Consider the following 19,292-nt stretch of genomic DNA (forward strand, 5'->3'; position numbering starts at 1 on the left):
TGGACCCCTGCTTTAGAATGGAGTGTTCCCTGTCTCTTTCCAGTCACTAAGATGTCGGTCCTTTTGTAAGCAGGGTCTCAGTCATGTTCCGAATATCAGTGTCTTTTTGGAGTAGTCTCATTAGAGGTTCAAATTGGATCTCATTGGTTCAAAATGATTAAGGGTTCATCTGATACCAAAGCTAATTAAAACTGTAGTAATGGGCAGAAAAGTACTATTGATACTTTGTTCTTATTAGAATAATTAAAAAATTTGCAAGTATATGTGTACATTATATATATATATATATATATATATATATATATATATATATATATATATGTATATATGTGTGTTCAAGGTATGTACAGGTATGTATGCCCTTGTGTATGTGCATATGAGATTGTGTGTGTGTGTGTGTGTGTGTGTGTGTGTGTGTGTATGAGAAGGTCAAGGGGAAGAAGGTTGACTTAGGGAGTCTTCCTCCATTATTTTCTGCCTTCTCACTGAGGCAATGTCTTTTGGTTAAACTCAACAGCCAGTATGGCTAATCTAGCTAGCCAACTTGATCCAGGGATCTTCTGTCTTTTTCCAAACTCTGGCATTACAGGTGGTCTGCTACTCACTCAGCATCTACATGGGTCAAATGGGATCAAATTTTGGTCCTCACACTTAGAGGGAAAGTTCTTTTTGTTCTGTTGAGTTCTGTTGAGCTGTCTCCCAAGCCCATTACCAGACTCATCGCTAAGACCATCTCCTTTTCTTCTCCTCATTAGTATGAAAATTATTAAAGCTACTAAGTAGATTTACCTAAAGTTTGTGGAAAGAACTTGTTCTGTTAGCTTGTTTCCAAGGGGCACAGATGCTAGGATTATAGGCACGTGTAACACGCTTGGTTTTTATGCAGTCTTGGGGATCAAACCCTGGGCCTCATGTGTGTTCACTTGGTAAGCACTTGGCTCACTAGGCTGTGACCCCAGCCCTGGTCCTTCTCTTCCTCTCTCATCTGTTTTCTCCTTTTACTCTAGAGTTGACTTTCCCCTTGTGCTTCACTGTGTCTCTCGTGTTGTCTGACAGCACAGCTAGACACAGAATCCCACCGTGAATAGTCTTAGCCGTCTGAAGATGTTTGTAGTTTGCCTGCAGTGGAGGGTCTGATTTCATTTTGACTTAGAGCCCTTTGCAATGTAACATCTGTCTCCTATAGGGAGATTTCTCTGTCTCCAGTCGTAGAACTTTTGATAATACTTGGGATGAGAACTTTTTACTTTCTAATTCATTGCACCAGGTACTTAGTGACCTTTCAGTCTGGGGTTTTTTTGTCTTCAGGTTTCTTGAATTGTCCTGGTTGTTCTGGGTGGAACTGCAAATACTTTCATGGTCACAAATCCTTTTGTCTGCCCTCTCATTTTCAACCTTTTTTTTTTTTTTTTTGTCCACAACTAAAAAGATTACTGAAGCAAAAAGCACTTGAAATTCTCTACTGACATTGGATTTGTTTGTTTGTGCATAGCACCACTTAGCTATACCAACCACTCATTCTATGTATTTTCCTTGGGGAGCTGATAGGAAACTATGTATTAGGAAGGAGATGATAAATATGCAGGGAGAAGCTCCTTAGTGGCCAAGTGAGAAGAGGGCCAGAGAGCCAGCCCAGGTACCTTCCCAGTGCTCGGGAGCTTTTCCTTTGCATCACATACAGTAGCGTCACGAAAAGATTGGAGCTGGTAGATGAAGCTGGGGAACTTGACGGTAAATACTGTTGACGCACTAGAAGTGCCTGATCCCAAGGTCAGATCCCAGGCATCTCAGCCTTTCTTGGATTTTCTCTGTCTTAAGAGAATGATCTGCTTTTCTCTGGTGAAAAGCAGTTTTATGGACTATATTGGGATATTTCTTTTATGACTGTGACTGGAAGGAAAATACATTTACTAATTGCCCTTGTTTATTATTTTCTGTTGTAAAAGATTATGGTTCCTGCCACAGACATATTTGTAGCATAGCCCAGGGACACACATGTTGGGCGGGGGGGAAGCTATGTGGATAATAGATAGCTTTGTAAGCACTGGCCAAGTGCTCAGATTTGTTAGCAGTGGACAATAAGTACCAGCCTTCCCTTGTCTGCCTTGTTGCAGGTGCATTTTGTGAGAAGTGTGCTGACTGACTTCTCTTGGAAATAGTATGGCATGAAAATAATGATAAAACTAGTTTTTACAAATATTGGCCTTGAGGATGAAAGTCAGAGAATAGTCTCATGCAGAAAGGCAAACTGTTTCTTTGATGCACCCTACTGTTTTAAGGGAAAACAATGCAAAATATTAGAAGAAAGGCTAAACATTGAGGAAGAACAGAAAGCAAACCATGACTGGGTGTGAACATCTGCATCCTGAGACTGGCCTTTTCTTTATTTCTGTAGGAAAGTGAGTCAAATTCTGAGAGGCTGCCACAGTCTTTCTCACAGAACACGGGCCTTCTTGTAGTTGCTTGTCCTCACGGGTGACTTTCTGTTGCCAGCCTGTCTACCAAAGCTCAGACTTTAAAAATATATTTTAAATGTAAAACAAATTTATTACTAAAAGTGTGGAAGACAAAGGAAAATCATTTATATTGTTGCATCATTTAACTGCTGTTGGCATTTCATGACTTCCTGGGATTTTTTTTTTTTCCTGAATGAATATTTACATGGCTGTTACTTTAATTTGTAATTTTTATATTTGTGTTTAATATAACTGTGCTTCTCTATTTCATATAACGATGTCTTAGTTGGGGTTTATAGTGCTTTGAAGAGACACCTCTTATGAAGGAAAACATAAAGGTTTTCCTTAGTTGCAGAGGCAAATTTCATAACTTGTTTCTTCTGTCCTTAACTCTAAAGCCAGAGCCATGTGGCTGAAGCTGCCAAGTTCTGCTGCTTGCTGGGGTTGAACATGGACCCCTTGTTCAGTCACACCTTCACCAGCTTTCTGTTTCTGATGGTTACCTTCACTGCCTACCCTTGGCTGTCCTTGAACTTGCTCTGTAGACCATGAGGCTCAAAATCAGATCTGCCAGCCTCTGCCTTCCGAATACTAGGATTAAAGATGTGCATCCTCACACCTGGCCCTAAGCTTTTCTTTGTTTTTCACAAATTGGAAACTTAGCTGGGTGGGATCTTGTCCTGAGGTCTCCACTCCCTTTATTCCATTTCTTAATCTGTTTGTCTCCTTGAACACAGAATTTAACTCTATTCCACTTCCTGGTGCCCCTTTTCTCAATCTGTACATTTTGTATTTTGCTCAGCTTGTTCACTTTCATCATAAATCTCCGTCAGAGTTAACACTGATAACCACATGACAGAATCTACACTAGGCTGTTTTGAAATTTCTTCTGCTTTTGCCTCAGGCAGACTCTTCAGACAAGGGCAAAAAGCAACCACATTCTTCAAAATATCACAAGACCAGTCTCTAGGCCACATACTAATATTCTTTTCCTCTGAAACCTCTTGAGCCAGCCCCACACAGTTCAAATAACTTTTAGCACCACTGTCTTCCATGTTTCTACTCATGTGGCCCATTGTGCAGTACTTAAAGTATCTGTTTGTCTAATCCAAAATCCATATTCCTTCCAACCAAAGCATGGTCAGGGCTATCACAACAATACCCTAGTCCCTGGTACCAACAACTTCTGTTTTAGTTAGGTTTCTATTGCTGTAAGAGACACCATGACCACAACAACTCTTACAAAGAAAAACATTTAATTGAGGTGGTAACTTACAGTTTCAGAGATTTAGTCCATTTTCATCATGGTGAGGAGCTTGATGGAGTGCGGCCAGACATGGTACAGGCAGATGTGGTGCCGGAGAAAGAGCTGCTACATGTTGATATGCAGGCAACAGGAAGTGGACTGTGACACTGGAAGTAGCTTGAACATAGGAGACCTCAAAGCCCCTTACAGTGACACACTTCCTCCAGCAAGGCCATTTCTACTCCAACAAAGCCACACCTCCTAATAGTGCCACTCCTTCTGGGGGCCATTTTCTTTCAAACCACCACAAATGACTACATAGTATTCCATTAGTTCTACTAGCATCACAGTTTACTTAACAAGTTGTCTTAATTTGGGGGAAAGTTGGGAGTTCTTTTCTGTAGCATGAATCTTAACAGGTCTTTTTCCTCAGACTGGAAGCCACTGAGTCCTCATCCAAATGGATCTCAGCTGAACTGTTGCTCAAAAGCCTAAAAGCTTAACCAGGCTAAAAATCTTCTAGTTTCTGGTTTTCACGCCTTATATATCTTTCTGTTTTCTGCCTTTACTCCCTGGGATTAAAGGCTCACTTCTTGGGATTAAAGGTGTGTGTCACCGTGCCTGGCTGTTTCCAATGTGACCTTGAACTCACAGAGATCCAGAGGGATTTCTGCCTCTGGAATGCTAGGATTAAAGGCGTGAGTGCCACCATTTTCTAGCCTCTGTATCTTGTGGCTGTTCTGTTCTTTGACCCCAGAGAAGTTTATTAGGGTGCACAATATTTTGGGGAACACAATACCACCACATTTCCCCTTTTTTGTCTAAAATTTAAAAAACCTTTTCCCTTCTTTTGTCTAAAAATTTAAGAAGCTTATAACTAACACAAGAAAAACTGTCCAATAAGTATATACAATATATATATAGTCAAGGATTATATTGACAATGTCTAGTCCACTATCATTAGACAGATTCAGACAAAAAAACCTCCATTATATATATTAACAATATCCAGTCCAGTAACATTTGATAAACTCAGACAAAAAATTTTCATTACTTATTCTATGTAAAACAAGTAGTTTGTTTTTAAATGTAGATTCAATAATTGACCTCTTTATCTTATGTCCATATTCTTTTTTCTTTTCATAATAGATTCAGTAATCTACCTTTTGTCATTTTTATATCTTCTCCTTTTTCTTTTTAGAGTAGATTCAGTGATCTACCCATTTATCCTATTATTTCTTTATCTTTTTTCTCAGAGTAGAGTCAATGATCTACCTTATATCTATATTCTCTTCTTTTTCCTTTTTTTTTTTTTTTTTTAAAAAACAAAACCTCTGAATCTAATCTCCATGTTCAGCTTTTTTTCCTGACCATTAACAATTAACAACTTGTAACCAACCATTGTAAACAATGACAATATCCAAAACTCATTAAGTGACTAAAAACCTCCCATCCCACCTTTTGGGAGTATGGGTGTTATTTTCTTAAAATTACTTCTTGCTTTCTGGGGGTGAAGACATCTTTAGGGGATCCTGAAAAGAAAAATTTTGGGTTAATTGTCAAGCCCTATATCATTTGTCCAGTCGCTGCATAATGAGAAAGTGCAGGGCTTGTTTTAAGTCCTTGTTCAAGTAGGCTGTCAGACTGGATCATCTCAGCTAGCCATCTCAAAATTGTCCTGACCAGTTTGTAGTTCAAAGTCGATCTTTCCTTAGTATTAATCAGCTTAATGGCTTTACCATAGCCCATGTTGAATCATCGTTGTGGGATCCTGTCATCCTTTTGAAGATTCCAAAGTCGCTTTTTTTTTTTTTTTTTTTTTTGTGCCTCCTCTGTGGTTTGGCGCAATCACAGTCTGATAAATGTCTGTCTCTTGGAACCACGAACGTTCTCCCCTAGAAGAGAATATCTTCACAGCAATTTCTCCCCACCATTTGTCTTGCCAAACTTTGCCAAACTGACCTTTGTCCATGCTTTCTTGTAACACGATGGTCCAGGTAATTCTACTCTGAACAAGCAGCAGTTAAACCCTTTGTCCCAAGTAGCAGCAGCATCTTAGTCACCAACATGATGAGAAGCAGCCAGCAACTCGGAGCAGCAGTCACTGCCTCCATGGTCCCACTGCCACTGTTTGTGGCTGGGCCCCAGCTGAAGCTTCTCCTTAGTAAACCTCCTAGGCCTGCCTCAAACTCAGGATCCTCCTGCCTTTGCCTTCTTAAGTAAATCCAACCAGTGTGTCACCACAACCGCAGTGTGTAGCTTGGGTCTGAGCTGGGGCCCACAAGGCCACAGGCAAGCAGCTTTTCTGTGAATTTGTACCACGAACTTTGGGCGCCAGATGTAGCATGAATCTTAACAGGTCTTATTAATAAAATCAAACCTGAGGCCAGTTATTGGGGTGAATGCTGGAAGATCAGAGAAGCAGAACAAGCCACAGCTACCTCACCCCACCAATTCCTCATCTTATCCTGTTTCCTCAGACTGGAAGCTTCTGAGTCCTCATCCAAATGGATCTCAGCTGAACTCAAAAGCCTAGAAGCTTAACCAGCTAAAAGCTTCTAGTTTCTGGTTTTCATGCCTTATATACCTTTCTGCTTTCTGACATCACTTCCTGGGATTAGGGGCTCACTTCCTGGGATTAAAGGCATGAGTCACCATGCCTGGCTGTTTCCAGTGTGGCTTTAAACTCACAGAGATCCGGATGGATCTCTGCCTCCCAAGTGATAGGATTTAAGGTGTGAGTGCTACTATTTTCTGCCTCTATGTCTATCTAGTGGCTGTTCTGTTCTTTGAACCCAGATAAGTTTATTAAAGTGCACAGTATTTGGGGGAACACAATACCACCGCGCTCTGAGTCCTTATCTGAATGGTTTTCAGCTGAACTGCTGCTTAAAAGCCTAAAAGCTTAACCAGGCTAAAAGCTTCTAGTTTTTGGTCTTCATGCCTTATATATCTTTCTGCTTTCTGCTATCACTTCCTGGGATTAAAGGCATGTGTCACCATGCCTGACTGTTTACAATGTGGCCTTGAACTCACAGAGAACCAGAGGGATTTCTGCCTCTGGAACGCTAGGATTAAAGGTGTGAGTGCCACCATTTTCTAGCTTCTGTATCTAGTGGCTGTTCTGTTCTTTGACCCCAGAGAAGTTTATTAGGGTGCACAATATTTTGGGGAACACAATACCATTCTTTAGTTCACCAGCCGTGTCCCCACACATGAAGCATCTCTTCTGAAACCTGGTCCCCTGTCTGTGAGGGCTTTGATTTTTCTCAGAAATTTATTTGGCTGGATATTGTGGCAGAATCCTGTAATTAGAAACCCTTCTGAGACAGAAGCAGAAGAATTGCTGCAAGTTTGAAGCCTACCTGTCATGGTTTCATAATAAAACCGTCTCAAAAGACAGGAAAAAAAGCTTTCTATTCATATGCATAAAAATATTTCTGTCCTATGGAACACACATTTTCCACATTTTGTTTGTATTTAAGTATAGAGTCAAATCAACAAACCTTTGTACTTTATAACTTTAAAAAAACGTTAATTCTAGGTTTAGAAAGACATTCTTTGAGTTCCTTAATAAATTCATTTGTAATGGAATTTCATTCTTGCTCTCTGTGTGCATCTATTTACATTAATTTTTATATCCATCAGAATATATGCACTTAATTACACTTATTTACTTATTTGGGAGAGGCCATGCACAGGGTTGTGTGGACGTCAGAGGACAGCTTGGGGTAGTGGGTTCTCGTCTTCCATCACATAAGTTCTGGGATTGAATTCAGGCTGGTCAGCTTGGCAGCAAGTGCCTGAACCCACAGTCATCTTGCCAGTCTGTACCAGAATTTATTTTGATGAATAAAGTGTGTGACTATTGATTTAAAAAGTTCCTTTCTGCATTATCAAGCTATCCCAACCCCAGTCATTGAGTAGCATGGCCTTGCTGTAATTTTAGGCCCATGCTTGTGCTGACTAGTGAGTGTACTCCTCCATACGGTTCAGTCTCAGACTTTTAAAAATCTTGTTCCTGTTCCTTGTTTTTTCCTGATAATTGTCTTATAATATTTAAATATTTTATAGAATACATCGTATTGCTTCTTTCTCAACTTTTTTGCTTATTTATATTGTTTTTTATGATCATTTTTTCATGTGAAGTCTGTCTTAGACTTTGATTGGGTTACATTAAATATGTGTTTTAACTTAAGAGAATATTTTATTATAGTTCAGTAATAAAATATACCTCAAGGTCCCTGCTTTTTATTGAAAATTCTTAATTTGCTTTCATATTGTTTATCTCTTTTTTGTTTTGTTTGTTTTGTTGATGTACAGGGTCAGTAATATTCATGTATATATATTTTATAGTAGAATACATTACTGATTTTTATTTTTATATGTATCTCTGGCTGACCTTAAACTCATTGTGTAGCCAAGGATGACCTTGGGTTTCTGGTTCTCCTGTCCCTACCTCCTAAATACTGGGAGTATAGGCATGCACCACTATACCTGGTCTCTGTGGGACTGAAAAGAAAGCCATGGATTTGTGTATGCTGTGTGAGCGTGCCAACTGAGTTACGTTACTGTCAGGCCAGCCTACATTATGATTTTTGTAGGAATATTTATGTCTTTAATTGGTATCAGTAATTCTTAGAAAATTCCTCTTTTAGTAGTTAAAAATACATGCTTTGCTGTATAAAGTTTTGGTTTGAGATAGGTTTTTTAATATATATTAATATAATATACAATGTATACATTATCAATGATTTTCCTTTGCTGCTTTTTAAGTCTTCAAGGTTTTGTATTGATGGTGACTTCTATATTTGTATGTAGCATTTGATAACATGAATGAGTGATTCTGAAGATGTGTCTTAGAAGACAAACTTACACCTATGTGTTCCATATCATGAACCTGCTCGTGATTCTCAGTCTGCATTGTGAACATATCTCAGTTTTCTCATAGGCATGCGAGGTTTAGTGTCTCTGCATTTGGATTCCTGTTCTGTGCATCTCTTTCTTGATTCTTAGAATTGAAGGAATGGAGTAGGGTGCTGCTGGAACCTGGTACCTTGAGACAAGTGTGATCCTTCTTGGGGTGAAGGTCAGGGGGACTGAAACTAGCATTGCTGTCTTCTGACTTCCATGTTGTTATTTTTATTTGTTTGCAGCATTGTCCTCTGTAAAGTACAGAGAACAGTTAGACTGCTGAGCCATGCTGGGTGTTTTCCTGATCAGGCCTTCTTCCTGGTACTGCAGGCCAGGCACTGTCATTCTTGCTTTTGTGTCTAGAGGTCATCAGTAGATGTCAGAAGGATCGGAGGGCCCAGTTTTATAAATCTGGAATTGAAGAAGAGGGGGACATAAACCAGTGCTAGAAAGACAGAGTGTGCCAGCAGGCAGATGGGAAAGCCTGCTGGTAAATGTCCTGCATAGAGCCCTGTGTGTGTGTGTGCATATGGAAACACTTATTTGATCTTCATATTAACCTTTCAGACTTATGAGAGGTTATTACCTTTATCTTTCATAGACAGGAAATAACAGTTTAGAAGTTACCTAACCTCACACATTTGATAGCAGGACTTGAACTTTGATTTCTGATTGTTACTTTTGTACCCTTTCTCTTGTCCTGCTTAGAGGTGGGAGGGTAAGATGACAGTGTCCATCTCCAGGCCCTCTGGAAAAATTAAGTAGATGTAGCACAAAGGAAAAATTAAAAATGTTTTTAATTCACTTATTTCCATTTTTAAAATATCTTTATTGAGATGGTTTATATGCATTAGAACTCACCCACTTGAATGGATGTAGTTAAAAAGCTTTCTTTGCTCCTGTATTGTGTGACATCACCATAGGCACTTTTAGATCGTGTTCATTACTCTAAGGAGAAGTCCTTTTAAGCAGTCACACCTTGTATTTTCCCATTTTCACCTCGACATCCAGCTTTTTGTCGTTGTAGATTTACCTACTCTGGACATTTCATGCAAATGTTATCAAATATTAGATGGTCCTTTGTAACTGGCTTCTTTCACTTAATTTTTTTTCAAAGTTCATTCATACTTTTTTATTGATGAATATGGTTCAAGTGAATGGATATACACTATATTTATTTACTTTGAAGTTGATACAGTTTTGGTTAGATTCTACTTTTTTGCTGATATGGATAATGCAGTATAAATATACATGAATAAATTTAGGGGCAGTGTTCATGAATAGGGTAGATATTTTAATTTGTTTTGGATGTGTGTGCCCTAGAAGTTAAATTGCTTGGTCATATGGTAACATGTCTATTATCTTGAGGAAGAAGTAGGCTTTTTCAAAGTAGCCAATTACATTCCCATCACCAATGTACGAAGGGGTTAGTTTCATCATGTCCTTACCAACACTTGTTCATATATCTTCAGTTAGGAACATAAATGGTCCCTTATGGCTTTGGTTTACACTTACTGACAGCCGGTGATTTCAAGTAGCCATTTCTCATTGGGTTCTTGTCTTTTTGTTATTACTTTGTGAGAAGTCTGTGCTTTCTAGATACAGGGTTCTTGCTAGATGCATGACTAGCAAACATTTTCTTTTATTCTGTTGTTGTTCCTTCCTTGTCCCTCCCTCCCTCCCTCCCTCCCTCCCTCCCTCCCTCCCTCCCTCCGTCCTTTCCACTCTCTGTTTTATTTCTTAGAGAAAAGGTCTCACTGTGTATAGCACATGCTGACCTTGAACTCATGATCCCCCCTACTCTTCTGAGTTCTGGGATTCAGACTGCCGTGTGTGTGTGTGTGTGTGTGTGTGTGTGTGTGTGTGTGTGTGTGTGTTGTATGCTGGATGTCAAACCCAGGGCCTCGCACTTACTATGCAAGCACGGTGCTGTTGAGCTACATGTTCAGCTCCACTTTTCACTTTTATCATGGTGGCTTTTGAAACACACACATAAAGAAATTATTTTGTTGATTTCTAACTTTTCTTTTGTTTCTTAGTGTGAGGAAGGGATCCAGATTTATTTATTTTTTCATGAGGCTGTCCAGTTGTCCTGGCACTCATTGAAAAATGTCTTCTTGATTCCTGTGGAATCATGTTGTTATTCTATGGAAAGTTATATGACTATAGATAGATGAGTTTATTTCTCAACTCTGCACTTCTGTTCTCTATATATCTGTCTGGACAGATGTCCAAATAGGTCTTGATTACTGAGCCTGTGGAGTAAGTTTTGAAACTGAGAAGTCCTCGAACTTTGGTCTTCAAGCCTTCTTTAGCAGGTCTGAGTCTCGAGTTTCCATTTTCATTTTGGAATCAGCTTGTCGAATCTGTGCCAAACAGGGATTACTTTGATTCTTTAAATCAGTTTGAAGAGAACAAACCTTTCCCCAACACACACACACACACACACACACACACACACACACACACACACATCTTTGAGGTAGTAGGGATCAAACCCATTATCTTGTTAATGCTACACAAGCATTCTACCACTGAGCTACATCCCAGCCTGTGAGAGTTATAATCTTGACTAGTGAACTCTCCTGATGATAAACTTGGCATTTCTTCCTGACTCAAACCTTAGGCGTCTAGTTCCTCTAGATATAGATGTTCATTTCAGTTGGCTTTGATTTATATCAGTGAAATTGAAGTCCTTATCTAGATGACCAGGCACATTGCCAAGTCTAACTGTTCTTCATTAAAGATGGACAAAAATGAATTAATAAGATAACTGTCATATGCTTTCTTTCCTATGAACCTTCATGTACATAGTGGCAGTGTCTGTTTGTTGGTTCGTTTGTAAATGAATGAATGCTTATCTCAAATAGTGTTCCTTCTGGCAAACTTCCATTACCTGGAGGTAGGTACATGTCAGAAGAGCAGCTGGAGTGACCATAAGGAAGAGGGCCTGTCAAAGCTGCGAACATTCTGACTCTCTTGGTTTCTCTGTGGTATAAATAGTCTTTCCCAGGCTTGTCATGGACATGTACCAATGATGTAATAATGGTGATTATATCAGAAGCACCACAGGTAGCTACTGGCATGATAGGTAGTGGGGCTTTGGGCACGGTCAGTTTGACTACTTATTCCAAGAAACCACCTGGAATTCGTCATCTTTGACAGAAGACTTTCATGCATTAGTGATGAAGACACTGCTCACTACTATTGTGGTATTCCAGAGCGTAAGCTACTCAACAGTAAGTGTGTGCCTCTTGGTGTGGGATAGTGTGTTTGGATATAACCATGCAGAGCATTTGTAGGGCACAGGTTCCCTCTCTACCAGCTTCATCAGAGCCTGAAGAAGAGGAGGGGATATGTGGTGTGTAGACCCTGTCACCCCATCTTCTTATTTTTTGATTCTCAGTCACTTGCCTATTACAAAATGAGACCCTCTAAAATAATATTCTTGTAGCTCATTTTCATGTGAGTGTTGGCCTGTAGCCATTCCTCCCTCCTTCCTGTTGCTTTATGATTTGATCAGTGTGCAGGAATCTATGCTTGAGTCCTGGTGATCTTCTGCTTCATTAGTAAAACTGTCAGGGTTGAGACCAGCCCCACAGACACAGTTGTTCCAGAGCAGAGTTTTGAGAGAGCTGGAACAGATGTTTTTCAAATGTGGCTTAGGATGCTTTGTTTACCTTCCCTACTTACCACCACCTTACACATGGTTTACAAGCGAAGGCCCCCAAATTAGAGGCATATTCTTTTATTTTAAGGCTCCATCCTGTTAACATTCAGACGGCATCAAGAAACGGAACTACTGTAAACATGGATAGTTTGTATAGGGCTGTTTCTGTGGAGGCATCGAGGAAAGCGAATAGGGAGGAAAGATTTGATCATTAGCAATGAGAGAGTGTAGAAAAAAGCCAAGTGTACCTGGTCACATAAAACAGTTTATATAGACATCAAAAAGGCAGCCTTCTCGGGGTTCTCAAGAATGTCCCTGATTACCTACATCCTCCCTGAGAAACCCTTTTTGAACTATAAGTCATGGGCCAAATCTATCTTGCCATCTGTTTTTGCAAATACATTTCTGTTGGTATATAATGCTGTACTTTATTTTGTTTTCTCATAACAAAATATACCCAAGTTTGGGATATATGTGTGTGTGTGTGTGTGTGTGTGTGTGTGTGTGTGTGTGTGTGTAATGTGTTTAAACAACACACACATCAATGTTTAATTAGGTCACAGTTGTGGAGATCCATATGTAGGGCATCACACTGGCTTCTGGTGAGGGTCTCTTGCTGTATTGTTACAGGCTAGATGCTATCACAGGGTCAGAAAGGGAAATAGTGGGGAAGGAAAGAAAAAAATGGTGGGGAGAGGAAGCAGGAGAGCTGGGAGGTTTGTAACAACTGTTCCTGAGCTCACTCATGAGATAAATTCATCCTTCTGCAAAACACTTCTCCATCCTCGAGACTTACTCCATAGCTCTTCACAGTGTTAGGAACTAACTCCTGTTACACTGGGTACCAAACTGCAGCAGGTGATCCTTTAGTGGTCAAAGCGTATCTAAATGATAACATGTAACCATTCTTACTTATTTACCCATTGTCAGTGGTTACTTTCACATTACCAGTGGAATTAAGTAAGTAGAACAGATTTGGCCTACCATGCCTGAAACATTTGTCTTGCTCTTTATAGGAAAAGTTGGCCAACAGCAGGTTTGGAGAGTCTAGACTTGTGGAAAGTTATGCATGAACCAGAGATACTTTGAATTTCAGCAGTCTTGCCATTATATGAATTTGAGGTCAGCTGGAGGGACTACTATTTTGCCCTTCCCCTCCCTTATTTTTCTTATTTAGAGCTTCATACTAGGGATTGAACCCAGGGACTTAGGTGTGTAGGCAAACTCTACCACAGAATTATAATCTGTCTCCAAGAACAGCATTGGTGAATTTGCTTTGTGTGTGTATCTAATGTTTGCTTTAAATTTTGTTTTGTTTATAAATGATCTTATTACGTAGCTCAGGCTAGTTTCAAAGTTGTAATCATCCTGCCAAGAGCATTAGTTTTAAGGAAAAATTACTATATCAGGATGCATGAGACTTAGGTTTGATTCTCAAGGAAACACACACATACACAGGAATACTTGCTCGTGAGCAAAAGTTTAACTTTGAAAATAATATGAGACATTGCTGAAGACTAATCTGTGGTTATTCACAGACCTGATTCCCTAGCTTCCTTCAGATACTATCATTTTATTATAAGAAACAAATGTTACGATTTTTCTCTAGCCATTTGCTATCCCTTTTGCAGACCAAGTATTTGCCAGCATAACTTACTCAAATTTAATGCAGCGCTAGTCTTACTGTTGGAAATCAGGTAACTTAGCTCAGTTGTATTTATTTTCATTTCTCTCAGCTTGAAGTCAATGGCCCAAAATGACTCTGCTAGTGGAGACTCACTTCCGTAAGGAGAAAGACCAGGTCAGAGGCTGGAATGAGCATGCCACTGCACCAGATCTCTGCCATCCCTTCTCAGGACGCCACTGCTGCTAGAGTCTACAGAAGCAAGACCAAAGATAAGGAGCGGGAGCAGGTAACAGGAGAACTCCTTCAAGTGCCTTCCTGTGGGTGTTCTTTCCTGGTAGCTGAGGAAGGAAGGAAGAGGGCTGTTCTGTTTCCATTTGAGGGCAGATGTTTGGCAGTGAGGAAGGCATGGTGGCGGGAGCAGGAGGTGGCAGGTCACATTGGATCCAGTCAGGAAGCAGAGAGAATACTGGTACTTGGCTCCCTTCCTCCTCCTTATTCTGAGGTTGGGTGTCCCACCTGGGTTAACTCTATCTGTAAACACTTCACCCACACACTAGCTTATTCTAGGTTATTCTAGATCCAATTAAGTTTACAGTCAGTACTAACCGCCATCACAAATATATTATTTGAATAGTTTTCATATTTAATTTATGATTTTACATGTGTATGAATTTGTATGGGGGTGTGAGCATATTGTGACCCACAAGTGGAGGCCAGCCAGAGTCCAATTTTGGAGAGTTGATGAACTTCCCCTGTGGATCCTGGGAAATAATCTCAGGCTGTCAAGCTTGGTGACAGTTACCTTTACCCCCTGAGTCATCTCAGCAGCCTCAACCATGATAATTATTTTTTATTAAAATTCCACTAACTATGATCTAGAATGGTACCTGAGCTCTGGAAGGCTGGTTTCTCTGCAGGTGAGCACAGCTGACCGTGTTCAGAGGAGACTGTCTTCTGCTGGTTTCTGGGTTCTGAGGGTTTGGCATGGGCTTATCAGCTTCTTAGTGGTTATGTCTTTTACATTCCTAAGATGAAGTTATTTAGATTCATAAAACAAGGTGCAGTGTATAAATGTATTTGAACAAAACTTTAGGAGCATTGACTTCATTAAGGAGGTCATTTTAATCAGCCTGTCTCTGTTTTCATGCTGATGATGATCTGGCTGGACACTTAAACATACATCAGTTGGATAAGGTGAGCAATGGAGGAATTTCAGAACTAATCTAAACCCAAAGGGTTAGGAAAGGCTTTCTGTAGAAAACTAGGATTTTGTGGAGAGCTGTAGTTAAAGGAAGAGGAGAAGCAGAGGGACTCAGGTGAGGAAATGCACAAAGTCAACCCCAAATCTGATGCAGTTTGTGATCGAGAAAGAGAAGTCCAGGAGAGGTTCCGGGAACTACAAAGATAAGTTCTTTATCTCAGGTAATACCCAAGGTGACTTTGTACAGTCTCTCTATAGCATGTACTGCATGGGCCTGTCTCTGCTACTCTGTGGAGGGCTAATGACTTGTACCCAGTTATATTATCTGTGGATGAAGACCTGCCTCACTTTCGGTGTATGCGGACTACTGGGAATATTTTGTAATCATAAAGGGTTTTCTTGCTATCACTTACTAGTGAGTAAAAGATCTTTTAAGAGGGATGCTGCTTTTTAGATTTGTTTTGGTTTTTGAGACAGGATCTCACTATGTAGCTCTGGCTGTCCTGGGACTCATTGTGTAGCCCGAACGGGCCTTGAACTCACCTGCCTCTGCCTCCTGAGAGCTGAGTTTAAGGACATGAAACACCATGGTGCTTTGTAGGTTTTTGTAGACACTAATCCATGACTTCTCAGCTTTCAGTCTCTTTTGGAAACCTAGTTGCTTCATTTCCAAAGAAATTATTTTTTAATTTTAACTGTCTTAGAGAATAGGTTCTTTTTCTTTTCATGTTAATAATAAGTTAATAATATCTTACTTTTAGGCCTTTAGGCCTATCTTGAAGCAACCTTGTGTACACTGAAGTGTGTGGTTATTAATGCCTATGTCATTTAAAAGTCTAATAGACAATTTTATAATTTGTCTCCAAGTCAATGTTTGAAAATACACATTGTTTTTCGGTTGTTGTAAGTTACTTTCCATCTTAGGACAATGTCCATTTTCCTGTCTTAATGAGTTAGGGTTCTAGGGTCCACAATAAGTAACAGCATCTTTTCCAAATTAGGGAGAAAATGTTAGTCCAGGGAAAGAGATGCTTCCCTGGATTCCCAGAAAGAGCTAGTTCCCAGCACTGTAGGATGAGTCTACCCTGATCAGGAGTGATGAGGAGGCAATGACTCATAAAGGTTCAATTGCTGTGTCTAGTAGTAAACATTGCCACTATCTTTATTATATCTAAACAAACAAACACCCCTAGTGTTACTAACACTGCCACTTAAAAACTGTTGGCTCTGGCTTTCTGGATCCCATTACCTATGATCGGACACCTTGCTCACCTTGAGGCAGTGGGGAGGGCCTGGGTACTGCTTCAACTGAATGCCAGGCTTTGCTGTCCTCCAATGGGAGAACTTACCCTTTTGGAGGAGGGGATGAGAGGTGAGTTGGAGGGGAGGTTAGGCAGGGATGCGGGGAGTAGGAGGAGGAATGAGAGAGGGATCTGTGGGTGGTATGTAAAGTGAATAAAAAAAAAAACCCTGTTGGCTCTGGAAAAAATACCACCCACTTTATTTTATTGTGACAGGTTTTAATATGCACTCTCTCTGTAGCCTAGGCTAGTCCCAAACTCTGTACTCTTCCCTTGGCCACCTGAGTGTTAGGATTCCAGGTGTGTGCCACTGCTCCTGTCTTACACTTTACTTTTGTCAAGATTGGACAGGCTGAGTGGACACTGCATGTTCTGCCTCTCTGTCCCCATGCCTTGTGTGTGTGTGTGTGTGTGTGTGTGTGTGTGATCAAAGCTGTAGGAGTGGATGCATTACAATAGAGGACCGAATAACCTGGGACCCAATTTGTAAGATTATCCAGAAAATGCACTTTCACTTTCAACCCTGAAGGAACTAGTCCACCTCATTGTATTCCTGAAAGTATCAAAAAGATTATCCATGGTCAGCTTGTATTTAGACAGCTATGTAGAAAGCAAAAGGTACTTTTCATATTTCTAAAGAATTCTATTTCAGTCACCATTGATATCTTCATCTTCCTTTCGAGGTCAACAGAGGGATTTTATCATGAAACATCAAAGTGATAGTTATCTAAACAAATTTCAGTTTGCTCTGAAAGTATGTAAATGGAGAAAATTTAATACAAGGAAGTAGATGCTTTATATATACACTTATATTCATAAAGTTTATAAATATAGTCATCTGTACCTGGCATTTGGAACAAGAGCCTCACAATTGAGCAGATGATAGCAGTATTCTGAAGCAAATCCATTGTACTTTACCTCTTAATTATTGTTACTGTAATGTACTGAATAAATCATGAAAACCTAACAGAAGAACTGATAGAAAATCTGAGCTTTAATATTGCAGACTCTCATTTCCAGTTCAGTGCCTGAACCTGCTTTGTGTCTTCAGATTAGCCTGTTTTCAGGGCCTCCTCAGGTGTGCCCAGGTGCTGGTCCACTCCTTCTCTCAGCTTTCTTTCCCTCCCTCTCGCCCTCCTTCCCCTCCTCTCCTTCCTTTCCTGTTTCCATTTTCTTCCTTCCTGTTTCCCCTTCTGTTTTTTGCCCCTCTCCTCACATTCCTCCCATTTTGGTCTCCAAAGTTGAGGATAGCAAACATGCACTAGCTACCACACCTGGCCAACCTACTATTTTCAGACAAAGGAACTGTAGTTTTATTTTGCAGGATAAAAATTCCTTTTTCTAAATGGCCCACAGAATCAACTAACCAGGGCTCATAGGGGCTCACAGAGATGGAACCAACCATCAGGGAGCCTACATGGGTCTGACTTAGCACTCTGCATATGTGTTGTGTTTGTGAGACCCCTAGCAGTGGGAACAGGGGTCTCTGGCCCGTTTGTCTGCATTTGGGACCCTTTTTCTCCTACTGCACTGCCTCTTCCAGCCTTGATGGGAGGGGCGGTGCCTAGTCTTGTAACTTGATATGCTCTGTTTGGTTGGTACCCCAGGAAAGCCTGTTCTTTTCTTGGGAGGGACAGAGAAGGAGAGGATCTGGGGGAGAGTGGAGGTGTGCGGGGAGAGGATGTGAGGAGAGGAGGGAGGGGAAATTGCTGTTGGGGTATAATATATAAGATGATAATAATAATAACAACAACAACAATAACAAACATACATCCCTAAAAATGCTTCTTTTGCATATTACAACTTTGTGTGTCAGTATTTAGCCTACTCTCTTATTCTTAGCTTCTCTATAGAGGCACAATTAAATGAAGAGATGAATATGCATCTTAAATACTTGGTTAACTCACTGTCAGTTAATGTGCCACTACCTCTGGCACCATTCATGTGGCTCCTTGAGTCAGTATTTACCTTTCCTGTGAGAATATCAGAACATTAATGTTTGCCTCAGTACAGTTTCGACTGTTGTAACAGAATACCTGAGGCTATGTAAGTTATAAAGAGGCTTACAGTTCTGGAGGCTGCACAGCTTCTGGTAAGGACCTCTTCATGCCCCATGCTTGGCAGAGGACAGGAGGGTGTGAACCAAGAGAGGAGAGTACAGAGGAGGTGGGATTCTGTAACAGCCACTTCCTATAATAACCAAAGCACTTTCCTAGAAACCACGTTCATCCTTTTATGATGACAGATCCTTCATAACCAAATACTTCTTAAAGGCCTACCCCCTTTCTGTACTTTTACAGGGGACCATACCTTAATACAAGTTTTAGTGGAGCCAATCCTGTTCACACCATAGTAGCATTTCTCAAACCTGGAACTAGGAATTTATCTTCTTGTGGTATGTGTGTTGCTGGTTGGGGGGCATCTATATAGGTTTCTTTATAAATCTGCCTCCCAAGAGTGCTTATCCTGTTTGATAATCCCAACTGTTACAGTGATGCAGTGGGGACCCCTTCTAGTTTACTCAAGCATATGCAGGAAATTGTAGCACACTTGCTGTTCCAGAACCAAAGATGATGCCTCTGTTACTAAATATCTTTTTTTTTTTTTTTTTTTTTGCCTTATTGTTGAGTGTGGAGACAAGTTTTGATGGCTTCCCTGGAGATTAAGAAAGGGAGGGAGGGTGCTCTTAACCAAACATTAAATTCATTTTGCTATGTTTGAGCAGTTTTGTGTTTTTTACGTTCTTGGATCTTAAAGTACTTGTTTACTTGTTTAGAGTATGTAGCTGAACTCTGGGCATTGGTCTAGGAGGAGATTATGCTAGAGTTCACATTATAGATAAAACAGTCAGAATATGTGGTATGATGGATTTCCTGT

At 40.2% G+C, this 19,292-nt stretch overlaps 1 protein-coding gene across 5 annotated transcripts in view; it reads left to right on the plus strand.

The window, feature by feature from the left end:
• Positions 1 to 19,292, plus strand: part of Marchf8 (membrane associated ring-CH-type finger 8) — a 73,567-nt gene that overhangs the window by 21,268 nt on the left and 33,007 nt on the right. For 3 of the 5 annotated variants that reach the window (XM_036180606.1, XM_036180607.1, XM_036180611.1), the window contains exon 2: positions 14,023 to 14,199. The exons of the other annotated variants lie outside the window; for them this stretch is intronic. In XM_036180606.1, coding sequence (XP_036036499.1) covers positions 14,101 to 14,199 — 99 coding nt within the window. In that variant the 5' untranslated portion in view covers positions 14,023 to 14,100. The remainder of the gene's footprint in view (positions 1 to 14,022; positions 14,200 to 19,292) is intronic. 5 annotated transcript variants of the gene reach the window in all.

This window comes from Onychomys torridus, chromosome 3 (genome assembly GCF_903995425.1).
Source record: "Onychomys torridus chromosome 3, mOncTor1.1, whole genome shotgun sequence".
NCBI classification, from domain to species: domain Eukaryota; kingdom Metazoa; phylum Chordata; class Mammalia; order Rodentia; family Cricetidae; genus Onychomys; species Onychomys torridus.